Below are 17,016 nucleotides of genomic sequence, written 5' to 3'. Positions count from 1 at the left end.
TTGTAAATATGGGTGTTTGTTTCATTTCTATTCATTCATTCACCCATTTATATTTTTTTGTGTGTAAGATTTTATTTCTTTGACAGAGCACAAGCAGGGGAAGTGGGAGAGGGAGAAGCCTGCTCTACGCTGAGCAGGTGGCTCTGTCCCAGGACCCTGGGATCAGGACCTGAGCTGAAGGCAGCTGCTTAACTGACTGAGCCACCCAGACACCCGTATTCACTCATCATTCAGCGAACATTTGAAAACCTGATATAAGCAAGGCACTCTGGATTAAAAGAGTTTTAAGACATATGGTTTTGCCTTCAAGGAGCTATTCATCTAGTATAGAAGAATTTATACTGAGAATTTATTATTCTTACACTTCAGACACAGACATTAGCTCCCAAATCAGGTAGTAAACATGTATAAACTTTGCCATAGGGGTACCTGGGTGGCTCAATGGGTTGAGCCTCTGCCTTCAGCTCAGGTCATGATCTCAGGGTCCTGGGATCGAGTCCCACATCAGGCTCTCTGCTTGGCGAGGAGCCTGCTTCCTCCTCTCTCTCTGCCTGCCTCTCTGCCTTTTGTGGTCTCTCTCTGTCAAATAAATAAATAAAATCTTTTAAAAAAAGAAAAAATAAATAAAAATAAACTTTGCCATAAATATTTATGAAGAGAATTACTATGTTTTCCTAAAAGCAACCTAAGATTAAGAGTTACCAATTAGGGACGCCTGGGTGGCTCAGTTGGTTAAGCAGCTGCCTTCGGCTCAGGTCATGATCCCAGCGTCCTGGGATCGAGTCCCACATCGGGCTCCTTGCTTGTCCGGGAACCTGCTTCTCCCTCTGCCTCTGCCTGCCATTCTGTCTGCCTGTGCTTGCTCTCTCTCCCTCTCTCTCTCTCTGACAAATAAATAAATCTTTAAAAAAAAAAAAAGAGTTACCAATTAAAGATTAAAAGCAAATCTAAGAGTCCATATAGAATGGCCTATTATCAGCAAGAGCCTCCAACCTAAGAGCCACATGTTTTAAGATTGATTTATTTGAAAGAGAGTGAGCATGAGCAGGGGAGAGAGAGAGGGAGACTCTCAAGCAGAACCCAACTGAGCGTGGAGCCTGACCGGGGCTCGATCCCATGACCGCATGAGATGTTGACCTGAGTCAAAATCAAGAGTTGGACACTCACCCAGCCGAGCCACCTGGGTGCCCCTAAGAGCCCCATGTTGCTGGTGCTCCCAGGGGTTTTAGAGTTTTTGCAGTGGTGGTAAAACTGGACTAATCACCTCTAAGAGCCCTAAGAACTCTCAGGATTGTATGAATTAGGAATTAACCCTTATTATCTTCTAGCCCTGTTCGCTCATATCATCATGTCATGTGTAGATTCAATACTTAGTGATAATTTATTTTCTGTCCCTCTGGGTCATTTAGAAAATGGGCTAGTGTTCTTTCTGTAAGGTCATTTTTGCAAATTCTTCCATCCTAATTAATGCTTGTTGGAATTTATGCTCTATTTGGGCACTTAATTTTTTTTTGAACATTTTGGCTTTTGTTTTTATGAATACTAATGAATAAGTTTAAGATTCACAGGAGATAAAACTCACACAGCTGCAAACAGCTACTTTTGATACTCCTGTGACTCAATGGAAACACTTCATGTCATGTCTCCTTGAAATGTTGTGAGAGAAACACTGAAGGGGTCAGTAAAGCACGGAACGTAATAAGATCTTTAAATAATTTAGAGCTAGGTAATCTTGACATAAAAATGAACACTTTCGGGGCACCTGGGTGGCTCAGTGGTTAAGCCTCTGCCTTCGGCTCAGGTCATGATCTCGGGGTCCTGGGATGGAGTCCCGCATCGGGTTTTCCCCTCTGCAGGGAGCCTGCTTCTTCCTCTCTCTCTCTGCTTGCCTCTCTGCCCGCTTGTGATCTCTCTCTGTCAAATAAATAAAATCTTTAAAAAAAAAAAAATGAACACTTTCTTCAAAATTTCTAGCCACTACTTTTTTTTTTATTATTACTATGTTCAATTAGCCAACTTAGAGTACATCATCAGCTGAATGGGAAGAAATCTAGCAACTACTTTTAGTTAAACCCTGAGTTCTTCATTTTTTTCCCCTGATTGTTGGTCAAAGTAAATAGTTGACCTATGATTCCTCTCCCCCACAAAAAATTATTATAAAGGTAGTAATTTGATGCTGAAAATTATGGATACCAATCCTCAGGAAGTTTATAGATCATCAGGGCTTCAGCTTTTTTTTTTTTTTTTAAAGATTTTATTTATTTATTTGACAGAGAGAGATCACAAGTAGATGGAGAGGCAGGCAGAGAGAGAGGAGGAAGCAGGCTCCCCGCTGAGCAGAGAGCCCGATGCGGGACTCGATCCCAGGACCCTGAGATCATGACCTGAGCGAAGGCAGCGGCTCAACCCACTGAGCCACCCAGGCGCCCGAGGGCTTCAGCTTTTAATAAGAAACAAGTTTTCATTTTAAATATTTAGAAATAAAAAAGAATTCATCTTTTTCCTAGTTCATCATTGCATATGCATCTATAGTTAAAAAGAGAATAAAAGTTTTGTTAGACTAATTTTGCAAAAGCGTCCCCATGCCTCCTTGCCTTCCAGATGCTGTTAAACTAGCACTTCCAACCCATCTTAGCAAACTTTGTTGAACTTTGGGGCCTCGTCTCGAGAGCTGCTTCCGCCTTGAAGGCTGACTGGACCGCCTTACTCTGCAGTGAGCACATTTCACCCTGTGTGTCACGTTTATTATTCAAATAGGCTTGCAACCTCCTAGGGGATCTGTTCCCTGCCTACTTCAAGTCAGTACCACACTCACCAAGGTTTACATCTACCTGTTTTCATCTACCCTGTCTTCTCCATTCCTTACATGTGTCCAGTTCATTCGTCCAGCCTTTGAGCCTTTGGTTTATGTATCCAAACCCCTGGGCCCCAAATCAGATGCTCTCTGGCCTGCCCTCAGCTCCAGCCACAGGTGTGGCAACTGTTTCCATTCAGTCTTCAACCAGGATCTCAGAGAATACCCAGCACCTTCCTTTGGATTCCTGCTATGTACCTTTCACTGTACCTTCACTGCGAGACTCCCACAGAGTAGTATAATTTTCACAGCCTGGAAGTACAGTTCCCATGGAACCACCCTTAACCAATGGTGGACATTTGGCTGGCGGATAAGTGTTTCCTCCTTTCATCCCTTGGGTAGACAGTTCTGAGAAGCATTCCAGAAGGTTCCTCTTGGAGATCCTACAGAATCGACTACCAGTTGCCCATGGCCAATTTGGCAGTGTGTCCCTGCATTGGCTTCCCTCTTTTCTGTGTAACTCCTGCACACCTTCTGCATCCTGGGCTCGTTTCCCAAATACGTGAGTTGCATGTAAGCTTTTGTCTCGGGCTTTTTTTATAATCCAGGCGAAGACAATCGGTACCCAGAACAGCTCTGTTCTGGATCTGGATCCTCTGTTCGAGGATCTCGAGTGCAGATCCTCGGGATAGGTTGGAGCTGGTTTACTCACCTGTCAAGGCAATCAGCACCACTACCATCTGTAATCGGCAGAATGTTGTAGCCATTCGACACCAGCCCCCCACCCCCGCCCCCAGCCCCGCCATCCCCGAAGATGACTACCTCTGGAACTTGTGACTATGTTACCTTACTTGGTAAAAGCAAATGTGATGAAGGTTAAGGATCTTGAGATGGGACAATTATGCTCCATTGTCTGGCTAGGCCCACCCTAAGCATGTAGGTCCTTAAGAGCAGAGAACTTTTCTGGGCTGTGATCAGAGGGAGATGTGAGTACAGACTGAGGGCCAAAGAGATGCAACACTGCTGGCTTTGCAGAAGGAGGAGGGCGACCATGAGCCAAGGAACGTGGGCAGCCTCTAGAAGCACACACAGTGAGCAAATGGATTCTTCTCTAGATCCTGCAAAAAGGAACCCAGCCCTGATGCCACCTTGGTGTTAGCGCCAGGGAGACCTGATATGGACTTGTTTCTACCTCAGAACTGTCAGATAGTCATTCGCGTTGCTTAAGCAGCGACACTCGTAGTAATTGTTAACAACAGGACATAAGGGGCTGTTGCTGAGCAGACGCTGACCGGCCCCGGCATGTGGGAACAGCACAATGGCCACCCAGACTCCTGTCTCGGTGCAGGTGGATGAGGGCTGGCGGGCTCTCCCAGCACCCATGGCACTTGACCAGCAAGGGCCCGTGAGAAAGACTGTGCGCTTGGCTAGTTTTTATTAACTGCTCGGGAAGCCTGGGGTAAAAATACAGGCCTAGGTCAGCCACCTCCCACCTCCAGGCCCACTGGGGCCGGGGTTGAGGAGAGCCTGACCTCCCGAAGCCCAGGGAAAAGTACCGGAAAGAGACCTGGGGTCTAATCGGGCGGTTGGCTGAGCTGCAGATGGGATGAAACACTGTCCTGACAGTTATCAAAGTCAGAGCCTGAATAGGAACAGATTGGGACACTGGGGCCTAACTTAGGAACAACAGTGTAGGTGTACCCGAACACACTGATGTGTTCAGGTGTTCAGACGTGTAAGGCCCCTAACGTGGGGCCGGCAGGAGCAGCAGCCACTATCTCGCACCGTACTTACATGGTTTCTCGTCAGTGCCTTTGTCCAGCCCTGGAACATCCTGCACAGGGGAGCAAGGGCCCAGCCCGTCCCATTGCTCGCTCTTTCCTCCACACCTGGAAGAGTGCCTGGTTAGTGCCTAGGAGGCACTGGTTAAATATTTCTTGATTACACAAATGAATGCTTGCTCGAGGTTAAGAACAAGAGAACAAATCTAGACTTTGTTGGAAGGGGGGGGAGATGCATATCTTACATTTAAATTTATTTAAAAATTACAAAAATGTCTCCACCCAAGTTGTCCATGAAAAAATTTAAAAGCAGCAACAATGCTCTTGGATAATGACCAGCAGTTTAACGCAATTTATAAAATTGAACAAAACTTAGATGTGTGTCTTATGCCTCTATAGACACGGGACCCTTTCTTTAGGTCCCTTTCTTTAGGGTCCGGCAGCAGCATTATCGGGACGCTTTCCAAAGCCTTCTTCCTTTGGACTCTGTGCAGGACGATCCGGTAGACGCCCGTGATGGAGCTCCGGGCGTCTCTCCCTTGGTTGTCGCGGATGTGCTCTTCCGTAATACCCAAATGTTCTAGAGCGCTTTTGACCTCATTTTCTTCTTCTTTGAGGGTGCCGGTTTCAGACAGATGTTTGGGGTCCAGCTGGAAAGGTTCCAGAGGGGTGGGGTACGGCACCCCCTGCATCCACTCGTTGCTCATGATGGAGTCGATGCCATGCCTGTCGGCGGGCACGGGCTGGAGGACCCCGCGGATGAGGCGGAGGCAGGGCGCGGACACGTGCGGGGGCACACTGTACGCGCCCTCCAGGATGCTCTTCTTCAGCTTGGCCACGGTCTCTGCCCGGAAGGGCATGGTGCCGGTCACCATGAAGTATAGCAGCACCCCCAGCGCCCAGATGTCCACGTAAACGCCCACGTAATGCTCGTCCCGGAAAAGCTCGGGCGCGGCGTAGGGGGGCGACCCGCAGAAGGTGTTGAGCATTTCGCCTTTTTTACTTACGGTGCTGAATCCAAAGTCACCCACCTTCACGCAGGTATTATTGGCATAAAATACGTTTTCTGCCTTCAGGTCTCTATGAATAATTTGGTTCTCGTGCTGTGGAAGAAGACATGGGGAGAAGTCATCGTTTTCAAGGTAGAATACCAACACGAAAATAATAAAGGCGTCAGTTGCTCTGATGTTTCACTGTTGTGAGGTGATGATGGGGTAATAACAGCAGTTCCACAGATGTCAACTTAACTCAGACCTGTGAAATCCCCCACCCCCCACCCGCCTGCCCGGTCCTGACCCTTAGCAAACATGACACCCCCTCGAACACACCAAAGCTTCTGTTCTTCCATGGGACAATGGCAGGAGTCTGTCCCACACATGGGACTTGGGAATTAGTGCCAGAAATGAGGCCTGGATCTTTCAAAACTGCATGTTCTGAAACACAGTGAAACTAATCATTCCTATTTGAGGCCATAAATTTTTTTTTTTTTCCTGGCTGAGCAGTCTCTTGACCAGGGCCAACACCAAGACGGTTCAGAACCCTTCCCCAACTTTTCAACCATGCTTCTTTGTGGGGGGCCGGGGGGGCTCCTTTGTCTTTATAGAATTCAGTAGAAAGAAAGAAAGGCTATATTTGGCAAGGTTCTAGCAGCAGGTCCCACTGTGGGTGGCAAGCACATGCCCCACCCCCACTCTCACGTTCTGGATCCAGACAGACAACGTTGGGACCCCTGACGTCCTTAGTCCCCAGGGCTCTTGGGAGTTGGTTTAATGTTACTTTGCTGGGCTTCCTGGGGTAAGAATCCAGGCTTTGGAGCCTGGTGGCTTGGTTAATTCTGGGTTCAACAATACAGGCTGTGTAATATGTTTTTTTCTCTGTAAAGTGAGACAGAGACAGCCACCTGCACGAGTGCTGCATCTGAGGTGCTCAGCAGGGTCCTGGCACGGGGTCAACACACTCAGCGGAACCCGGATCTACATCCATGATCCTCCCTTCCTCTCTTCAGAAACCAGGCAGCTGGGAGAAATGTCAGGGCACAGAGCTACAGGGGACTCAGCCTGATTCTCTTTAGCTCTCCCACCCGATTTCCTTTCTATGGAGGATGTAGAAGACTCTTCCCATCTGTTCTGTTGTTTGATGTGTGTCCTGCCCACTCCCTGGGCCTGGGAAAGTTCACGGCAGCACAGGGCCACTCGAATGCCACCCGTGGCACTGCGAGTCTGAAACACCCACAGCCATTACAGTCGGGCTCTTCTCTCTTGCTCGTTTTTCCCCTCCCCTTCTCTCTCCTGATGCCTATCTTGGGGCTCCAGGTCACTAATTTCCCTCAGGAAATTAATCACTAATTTTGGTCAGGAAGTCTCTGGTCCCAGCCTCACCCCACAGAGCCCAGTCAGAGGAATGAACTCGAAACAGGTTCTCAGCTCACACAGTCCCCAGACAAGTGTTTCTTTTCTACCATCTGGGTAAAGAGGACAGCTCAGACTTGTGGACTAACGGAGCCATGGAGGTGGTGGTCAGGCCCGTGCCTCAAGCTCCTCTGTGTGCGCACAATACGGCCAATGGTGGAGAGGGAAAGTGAGAACCAGCTCTTGGAGGAGCTGGGGGGTGTGGTTTAGGAGTCCAGATTTACCTAAAGAAATAATCAGGGAACTAAGGTAAGAATAGTATCACCAAATGTTAATCGGAAGAGCATGGAGGCAGCCAGAGCTGGAGGAACTCACCAAAGGCAGGAAGGATCTGCATGAGCTGATGTGAGATTGAAGAATATTCCAGAGAGAGGGAAAGCTGAGCAGAGACATGAAGGGTGGATGGGATTTGGAATGTGACATGGTTAGAGGGGACAGAGCGTCCTACACACCCACAGACATGAAGACAGGGCCAAGCAGCAGAGAGGAGCTGGCTCTCTGGTAGTGGAGGACAGGTGAGAAATGGCGGTGGCCAGGGCCTGATGAGGGTCATCTCGTTACTGGAAGCGACTCCTGCCAACTGCCCCAAAAGCCAGGAGGCTGCCGTGTAACTGGAGATCCCTGGGTGTTGCTTCAGAGGCGAGTGTGATCTCATCCAGACATCCAGACTCTTACAGATGGGACGCCTGCCAGCCCTCCTGGGACTAAAGCCTCCCGGACGCCCGGCTGGTGGTGAACCAAAGCCCATGCTCCACTGCGAGGAGTGTGGGAGCAAGACTCCTCACCCCCACTCACCATGTGCTTCACGGCAGACACAATCTGGGAGAAGATGAGCTTGCTTTCCGGCTCTGAGAGCTTCCCTTCGGTGCTAATTTTTCCAAAGAGTTCCCCACCCCCTGCATACTCCATGACCAAGTGGAGCTTGGACAGGGTCTCCACCACTTCGTACAGACGGATGATGTTGGGATGGTGCAGTTTTTCCATGCTGGAAATTTCACGGGATAGTAGCCTTTGGGTTTTCTGGTCTAGCTTGGTCTTGTCCAGGATCTTAATGGCCACCTTTTCTAGGAGAAAAAAAAAAAAAAAGTCAAAGGATGTGCCAGGGTTCATAGGCGCATAGAGATTTTTTGAACGGGGAGGGAGCTAGATTGGCCCCTTTGTTTCACTAGACACGGAGGGTGAACGGCTGTTCCCAAGCTCACAGAGCTCTTCAGTGGTGATGACAGCCGTTCTCAATTTGACATCAGTCCTCGTCCCTTGGGTCAGGGTGAGTCTTCCACACACAGATTTTGAGGCCAACTTCTGCCTTCCAAGGAAGTTTCAGTTTGATGCTATTTATCTAATTTCCTGGATAAAGTGAAAGATTTTTGCTTAGCCCAGACAGGCCCTCCTGATCAGACCCAACCTATGTCCTCTGCCTCGCCAGGCATCACCCCTGTCCACAGTTACCCCTGCCCCACACAGAGCTGTAGTCCAACCATTACACAACCGCTTGTTGTTTCTGAAAAGGGACAGCACATCCCAGTCTGGGACCTGTCCCCCATCTGGAACATTTCCTCTATCTGGCTCGCCACTGCTTCCCTGTTCTTTACGCAGGTAAGGCCTGATGAGCCTTGTGGGCCAGCCTCTGAACCAGCCTCTTCCAGGACATTCTGATGTTCGTGTGTTCTCTGTATGATGATCTCAGCACACTGGCCTCTACATGTTGATTCCTCCTCTGTGTCTCCCTCCTACTCCTTCTCTCGTGGCTACATTTTATCTGACTTTGTTCATGCCAGGCACATAACATCACTGTGCAGTCCACACCGGCGCTCACTATGTGCAGAGTCCCAGGTGGGCACGAGCCAGGATGTGGGATGGGTCGCCAGTCTGATCGTTCCAAACTGTAATTTGCTATTACGTATTGACAGTCCTCAGAATGGCTGCACATTTTGACCTAGCCATTTCACCTTTGGCAATTAATCTTTTTTTTTTTAAAGATTTTATTTATTTGACAGAGAGATCACAAGTAGGCAGAGAGGCAGGCAGATAGAGATGGGGAAGCAGGCTCCCCGCTGAGCAGAGAACCCAACGTGGGGCTCGATCCCAGGACCCTGAGATCATGACCTGAGCTGAAGTCAGAGGCTTAACCCTCTGAGCCACCCAGGTGCCCCGACCTTTGGCAATTAATCTTAAAGAAATCATAATCGTCTGACATGTGTACAAGACTAGACGTGGAAGGAGACTTCTGTGATGTCAGGAACAGCATCCAGCCAGAGAGAGGGTTAAAATGATGTCTGGTTCATATGTCTCTGTAACAGTAGACCGAGCAGCTAGCCACATGATGTGGATCCTTATTAAAATGAAGAGATGTTCAATAGAGAACAAGTGAGGAAAAAATACAAATACACATTTGCATACATATACACTTATACAAAATACAAAAGGATCTGGCAAGTAATGCACCAAAATGTTTAGAACAGTTATTAATAATGGGATCATGGGTGGTTTTTTAAAAAAAATTTTTTTATGTATCTATATTCTCTAATTTTCCTACAATTAATTTATACGATTAACATAAATTGTGTAATAGAAGTGGTCAATGTTTGAAAATGATGAATGTACTCCAAAGTAAAACAATTCATTTTTTGGTTCGAATTGGACTGGACTTTCTATTAGGTAAGGAAAGAAGGTTCCAGGAAAGTAAAAGAGAAAACAGGATTGCAGGGCTCCCTTTGACCCACTTGCAAAACAAGTGTTTTGAAGAACTTTGGCACAGTGGTTGTGGGCATGAAAACCGTTGCGGCTGGCTTGAAATCGGAGCCCTGCTGGTGCTGAAGGTAGATTCACTAGGGCTTCTGGAATGGAAAGGGGCAGGGTCCACTGGCATCTGATGTGACCCCACCCACTCTGGTGGAGGCAATACTGGGGAAGAAGGCGATGAGCCATAATGGAGAAGAAACCCTTGGGGTTTGTATAACCTCTGCAGGCAGCGAGTCCCAGGGACGGACTCCCACCACTGAGCCCGGAGGGGCATGCCACTGCCCAGCTTGCGGCTTTTCTACCCTTCAGTTTTTAGGAGTAAGATTCACTCGAGCTGCTTTCCAGAAACAGGAGCTTTAGGTTTGGGTAGCTGATAGCTGAGCTGCTGTTGTACGAGCTGGAATAAAGAGCACCATCCTTGAATCTGGCAGATGGCCTGCAGAAGAGCCCGTCCTGCTCTCCCTTGATCCTGACCCCAACGTCTGCGAGGGTGCGCGTCCCCTCTGCGGCTTGGCTGGCAGCCACAGCCAGCCTCCCACACTGTGGGCACCCAATGACCAGGTCATGGAGCGGTCAGGCTGCTGTCACAAGCCTTCCTGGATCACAAGCCTCCCTGGAGCACAATCCTATTCTTATTTCTGTTCAACGTTTGAGTGGCTGTTGGCAAGGCTGGTGTCCCAGGGTCTGGGCTAGAGTAAGGCAGGAGAGGGACTGTGGGGGCCGGGGGGCGGGGGGCGGAAAGTGGAGCTTCTTTACACTCCATGCCCTGGGCACCCCGGGGCCTCGTGCTCCTCCCCACCCGCTCCCTCCACTGTGTGTTAAATCAGACGCTTGCCATGCTTCATACCATGAAGGGATAATCCTAGAACCCACTGTAGAAGCCTGGGTACTGGGAATGGTCATCAAATGGCAGAAACTGCCCTCCCAGGAAGAGTGAGGTCTCCACGTCCACTCCTCCGGCGGGCGGTCAGCGAGCGCAGCGGAGCACCCGCGTGTACCAGGCAATGAAGAAGACACTGTTCCTAGTCCAGTGAGGGACAAAGACTGAAAAAAGCCCCTATTACAAGTGCAGCCCAAGTGAGGAAGGAGTACGCCTTTCCGGGAAAGGACCCTTGAGCTGTGGCCAAGAGGTGGGCTGGGCCTGGGCGAGGGAGGACGTGTGTGTTCAAGGACGTGAGGGGAGCCCACTATCCTGGACACAGAGAATGAGGGGAGTGGGCCCAAACCAGCCTTGTGTGGTCAGCAGCAGCAGAAAACCCAGGACCTTAGAGGCTTTTTCAAGAAAGGCAGACCTTATCTGGTGGACAGTGGCAGACAGTCTGTGGGTTTCAGGGAGAGTATGATCATCTGATTTCCATGTCAGAATGAACACTCTGGCTGCACTGTGGGAAGTGGATAGAAGACCTGAGAGCAGCCTGGTGGTTTAGGTGGTGATTATAGCAATCCCACAGAGACGACCCTCTTGGTGCAGGCACGGGAGCGAGAGAGAGAGAGAGAGAGAGAAAGAGAGCAAAGAAAGTAACCCTCTCTTTCTCCAAATCTAGTGGAGAGTCTGACACAGGTCCCATGTAGTGGGCAACACATTACTTAAACTAGGACTTGCACGCTCCAGTATCTCGAGGGGGCCAGGGTGGAGATAGGGTGGCACACTTATTGGAAGGCAATAGGGATTAGTGGGGACTGTGGAGTGCTGAGGAGTACATGCCCCAGTGCAAACTCCACTCCAGACAGTTATCCCTGTTTAGAATGGAGACTCAGTGTTGTCAGATCTGAATTTTTTCAAGAGAAGTCAGACACCATTTTTATGCAAATGTTCCAATTGCTAAGTATCAGCAACAAATTCCCATTTTTAGACCTAGAGTGGACCAAGCAAAATCTGTCTGTGGGACCAAAGGGACAAGGGGGGAAAATAGATATCAGAACACAGAGTGCCGTGTAGAGAAGTTTGCCATGAGAAGAGCTGAGAACTTCCTTCCAGACACTCAGCCAAGCTGAGCCAACCTTACCGTGAGAGGCTGGGAGAATAGAGATCAAACCTCCCTCTGCTTCCTTTGGTCCCCTGCAAGAGACCAAAGCCAATGGCACCCAGAGAACTAAGGAGACTTGACACAGCCTGGGACAGAGAGCAGAATGAGGGTGGAGAGTGGATCTGGGGAGGAGGTAGAAGGTGGCCCGCACAGCAGGGTAACAGGGGACCGGTGTGAGAGGTAATGTGGGCATAAAGCAGCAGGCTGTGACCCTAGACTGGGGTCAGTGAAGACTCGTAGGCCTTTCTCTGGAATCTGTTAGCTAGAGGAAAGTAGAGGAGAGGCGATAAGAGGAGGTTCTAATGGTAGGGACGTGTAGGAGAGATCTCGAACCAGGAAAGACCCTGATACCCTAGGGTATTGGTCTATATAGCTTCTGATTGGCTTTATCAATAAAACACCTTCGAGCACTACTCTAGTATATATATTTAGACATTGTATGCATGTACTACTAATACACACATTTTAAATACATGTAAGCATAGATATTAAAAGATAGAATGACAAACATAAATGGCAATTCTAATATTGTCTTCCGTCATCCAGTGAATCATGTTGGGCATCCCCTGGGGAATGCAGACCCTACTCTGGAGACCACTCAGGGTCACCAGGGACCCCCAAGTTGCTAAAACAGATGGTCAGTTTTTAGGCTTTATCCCTCCCCCTTGAAACATTTTTTTATCACTTGGTTTCTAGGGCAACACACACTCCTGACATTTCTCCTAGCTCTCTTTTGTCTTTTTATTACTGACGTGTAGTTGAATATTGTTATATTGGTTTATGTTACAAATATAAATATGAATATGATGTTATATTCGTTAGGTGGATCCGTAGTGGTTCGAGTCCCACACATGACTTAGCGCTCACCTCCGTAAGGAGTCACCATATGACGTTATTACAACATCACTCACTATATGCCCGTGCTGTGCTTTTCCTCTCCGTGGCTTATTGTATAACTGGAAGTCTGTACCTCTTAATCCTCTTTGCCTCTTTTGCCCATTCCCCTACCCCCTTGCCTCTGGCAACCACCAGTTCGTTCTCTGTATTATTTCATTAATTAATTAATTTGTAAAGACTGATTTATTTATTTTGGAGAGAGCGAGAGCATGTGTGCAAGTGGGGGAGGGGGCAGAGGGAGAGGGAAAGAATCTCAAATAGACTCCCTGCTGACCGTGGAGCCCAACGCGGGACTCAACCTCACAGCCCTGAGATCATTACCCTGAACCAAATCCAGAGTCTGATGCTCAACCGACTGAGCTACCCAGGCATCCCGAGTTCTCTGTAGTTAAGAATCTGTGTTTTGTTTTTAGATTCCACCTATCAGTGAAATCACATGGTATCTCCTGCTTCTCCTACTTCCAAGTCTCATTGCTGTGTCCTTTCATCTCCATAGCCTCTGAATGTTGGCTGCCTGAAGGCGTCATCCTTGGACTCTTTCCCTCCAATCATTTCCTTAGTGATTCCAGATGTATAAACACGTCTGCCTATATGATTTCTCCACTTACTCATCTTACTTTGAGTTCTGCCTGAAGCAGAGCCTGAGGCGGGGATTCAGGTGGACAAAGGAGGTAACCTGGGAAATACGGGTAGAAGAATGAGGAACAGAGATAGGAAAGAAAAGATGGCCAGTAAATGGTGTGTTACTAGGCAAGTTAGCAGTCATCCTACTAAGAGTTACATGCCTAAATACCACGAGAAGAGCTGGGGTATTTATACATCAACTACTGCCAGTGATGGTTGTCAGCTGCTCAGGGGATATAAATTCCTGTTTATTTCTGGCCTCCCGTGCATGTGGGAAGAGCAGGCTCCAGCAGCGAGAGAGCCCAGAGGCTAGGAGATGGAGAGATTGGCAAGTGGGGGGGTCAGGCTTGCACGCACTGATGTGGTAAGGTGTTAGGAGACATGGGGGAGGGAGGAGGCACCCTCGGCCGTGTGTGTGTAATAGATGTGTAACAAGCATGCACAACAGAACATGTTCAATACTGTGCTCCCGATCTCCCTCTGCCCCAAACCTGGCCCTCCCACAGTCTCCCCGGTGTCAGCAAGTGGACACTCTACTCTTACACTTGCCCAAACCACAAGTCTTTGAGTATCTGAGTCCTCTTTAACATTCCGCTTTGAATCCGTCAGCAGATCCTGTTGTCTCCACCTTCTAGACACAGCCGGAATCCAGCCGCTTCTCCGCACCCCACTGCTACCTTCCTGCTCCGAGCCACCGTTCCCTCTTGCCTGGATGACTGCACTATGCTCCTCACTGATCTCTCTCTTTCTACCTTTGACCCCTTGCAGTCTATTTTCAACCGAGCAGCCAGGGTGATCCTATTAAAGCATAAGCCAGATCCTGTGAGGTCTCTGCTCCCTCAGAGGGCTCTGGTTTCACTCAGAGGAAAAGCCAGAGTCCTTCCTACGACATAATGACCCCACACGATCTGGTCACCGCTGCCGCCTGGCCTCATTCCCCTGGCCATTCCCAGAGTACCACAGGCGTCCTGCCTCCTCAGGCGTGCTGTCCCCTCCGGCTGACGACGCCCTCCCCCACATCAGTGGCCAGAGACCATATTTCTTTCAGATCAGTGATCGCCCCCTCAGTAAGGCTGTCCTGGCCAACTTACCTAAAATGTGGCCTCACTGTTCCCTATCCTTCCCCTCGATTTCCCTCTTATCACTTGTCACTATGGAACAGAGTGAGTACTTTCCTGGCACCTTTGTCTGTCTCTCCCCATTGGAATACAAGCTCCATAGGACAGAGGTTGTTGTCTGATTTGTTCATCATTGTACCCCCAGTCCCTAGAAGAGGGCCTGTTACAGAGGAGGAGCTCGACAACTAGTTGTCGAATGAATGCTCTCACCAGCCCCACAAGAACCAGGTGAGGAATATTATCACAGAGTAAAAGCAGTTTGGCACTGAACTTTTTCATTTACTATTTTCTTAGCAGAGTCGCACAGCGGAAGCGTGCTGAGCCCATTTACTATTTTCTTTGTTCCAGGCACCTTCCATGTTCTCATGGACTCTTCATAGTCCTGATTTTTAATGGCTGTATCACCTTCCATCCAGTGTATATGCCTTCATTTACCTGACCATTTTTATATTGTTGGATCACATCGGTGATTTCCAGTCCTTTGCACTAGAGATAACACCATGGAGCATTTTTGGGTTCCAGTATTTCTATTATTGGACTTATTTTTAGGATGGGTTCACCAAAGCCACTAAGTAACCATTTTTAAAATAAGAAAACAAACTTTACTTGCTGTTTTAATGAAGGTTGTTCAAGAGGAGATATTACTTCTTTTAAGGCTGTGGGCCTTCTCTGTGAAGCTTGACTGGAGACTGCATTAATCTCCAGTCCTGTCTGCCAAGAAGGGACCGCAGAGAGGACCTACCAGAGGACACTGCTATGCACTGCTTCCTCGAAAATCTCTTCTCTGCCACTGCTGGGGTTTTATGAGACGTTCTACACTAATTTAATTCACCAAATACTTGTTGAAAGTTATTATTTATAACTACTGGGGAGAAACTCTAAGGATCAAAATGCTTCAATGACACCAAGGAGCCTATAACCAGAAGACCCAAGATTTTCACGATCCCCTGAATTTCTTAAGCCCCAAATCTTTATTTCCTATTCGTACTTTCTTTTGAGCTCCAAGCTGGCTGTTGGACTCCATGTCAGTGCCTCCAAATCTTTAGTCTAAAATCCCGTTTCTTCTCCTATAGTCACTCTCCACTGCTGAGTCATTAAAGCTGGAAACCTGGGGGTCATTTTCAGTACCTTTTCTCTTTTCCTGCTCTCACCCATGCAACTCACCACAGGCTGTTCCAGTATCCTGAAATATTTCTCAAATGCTTCCCTTTCCCTCCATCCTTTCTGTCACTTCTTTGCTTTGTTTTTTAAATTTTTTGTGAGGAAGACAAATCCTTTTTTTTTTTTTTAAAGATTTATTTATTTTAGAGAGAGAGTGAGAGAGATCAGGGGGAGGGGCAGAGGGAGAGAGACTCTCGGGCAGACTCCCCGCTGACCATGGAGCCCAACACAGGGCTCGATCCCACGACCCCAAGATCATAACCTGAACTGAAAGCAAGAGTCAGACGTTCCACCAGCTGAGTCACCGTGGTGCTCCTCTGTCACTTCTTTAGTTGAGATGGACATCGTCATTCATCTGAACCATCAGACTAGTATTTTTTCTGACTTCTTTGACTTTTGTCACACTTCAATTTGCTTTCCTCACTGAAAACTAATCCTATTAATCACCTGTATGAATTTCTTGCTTACAGTTCCTCAGTGGCTTCCCAATACCTAAATGACAAACCCCAAATGTGCAAGAAGACTCTCCAGGGTCTCGTCCCTGCCTGCCTCACCCTCTGGGTCTTGCTTGCTTTATTCCTTTAAAACCTCCCATGGTTCCCCTCCCTGGCTCATAGGTCCTTGCCCTTCATAAACCTCAAGGCCTACTGCAAGCCCGTCCTGCTCAGGACCCTCTCCTGCTGCCCTCGGGTGCACGGAGCACACCCTTTGGCCTTACCCTGTGGCAGCTCCTACAATTACAGCCCGTCTCCATGACCTACCTCGAGTTCCCAACAGGCTAGAACTCTGTCTTACTCATCTAAGGCCCAGAACAAAATATGGGCCCAGGAGAGTTTATTATATTTTTAAAAAGGAAGGGTTGGGGGATTATGAATGAACAGATGAATAAGTAAATTGAGAGAAAAGAAGGGTTCTAGAAATGTGAGACCAGACTGACAAACAGGAGGACCAGGGAAGAGGAGGTCAGGAAGGGCAGCAACAGAGAAAGGGACAGGCACCCGTGGCCTCATTTACTTTTGTTTGTGACAACAGATGGAAAATAAAATATTCAGAAGCCGAGTGCATCATCTCTTTTGAGAAATTTCTAATCAGCTTAAAAGGGGACTCATAGCTGCCCTATCATCTTGCCAGGCCCAGGGAAATCTGAGCTGTTAGCTATAAAAATAAACTCCAGCCAACAGGGGCCTCTCCTGGAGCCTTCTTCCTAGAGATCCATCCAGAACAGCTGGGACCCTTTAAAACTACCGTCCTGGGGGGCACCTGGGTGGCTCAGTGGGTTAAGCCTCTGCTTTCGGCTAAGGTCATGATCTCAAGGTCCTGAGATCGAGCCCCGCATTGGGCTCTCTGCTCCGTGGAGAGACTGCTTCCCCCACTCTCTCTGCCTACTCGTGATCTCTCTCTCTCTCTCTCAATCTCTCTGTCAAATAAATAAATAAAATCTTTAAAACAACAAGAACAACAACA

The 17,016-nt window shown here is 48.2% G+C and overlaps 1 protein-coding gene and 1 long non-coding RNA gene across 5 annotated transcripts in view; one reads left to right on the top strand and one right to left on the bottom strand.

Annotated features, from left to right (window-relative positions):
* Nucleotides 1–4,551: 4,551 nt before the first annotated feature.
* The window catches only part of NIM1K (NIM1 serine/threonine protein kinase), a 58,287-nt gene continuing 45,822 nt past the window's right edge, over nt 4,552–17,016 (bottom strand). For all 4 annotated transcript variants that reach the window (XM_047731147.1, XM_047731148.1, XM_047731149.1 and 1 more), the window contains 2 exons: nt 7,779–8,047; nt 4,552–5,678 (listed from right to left, as the gene is read on the bottom strand). In XM_047731147.1, coding sequence (XP_047587103.1) covers nt 4,929–5,678; nt 7,779–8,047 — 1,019 coding nt within the window. In that variant the 3' untranslated portion in view covers nt 4,552–4,928. The remainder of the gene's footprint in view (nt 5,679–7,778; nt 8,048–17,016) is intronic.
* Nucleotides 8,525–15,599, top strand: LOC125100745 (uncharacterized). Its single transcript, XR_007127643.1, has 3 exons — nt 8,525–8,579; nt 15,015–15,375; nt 15,438–15,599. It is a non-coding gene; the product is annotated as an uncharacterized LOC125100745 (long non-coding RNA).

Source organism: Lutra lutra, chromosome 5 (assembly GCF_902655055.1).
Source record: "Lutra lutra chromosome 5, mLutLut1.2, whole genome shotgun sequence".
NCBI lineage: Eukaryota > Metazoa > Chordata > Mammalia > Carnivora > Mustelidae > Lutra > Lutra lutra.
The sequence above is the reverse complement of the archived record's forward strand: the minus strand, read 5'-3'. Positions and strand labels throughout refer to the sequence as shown.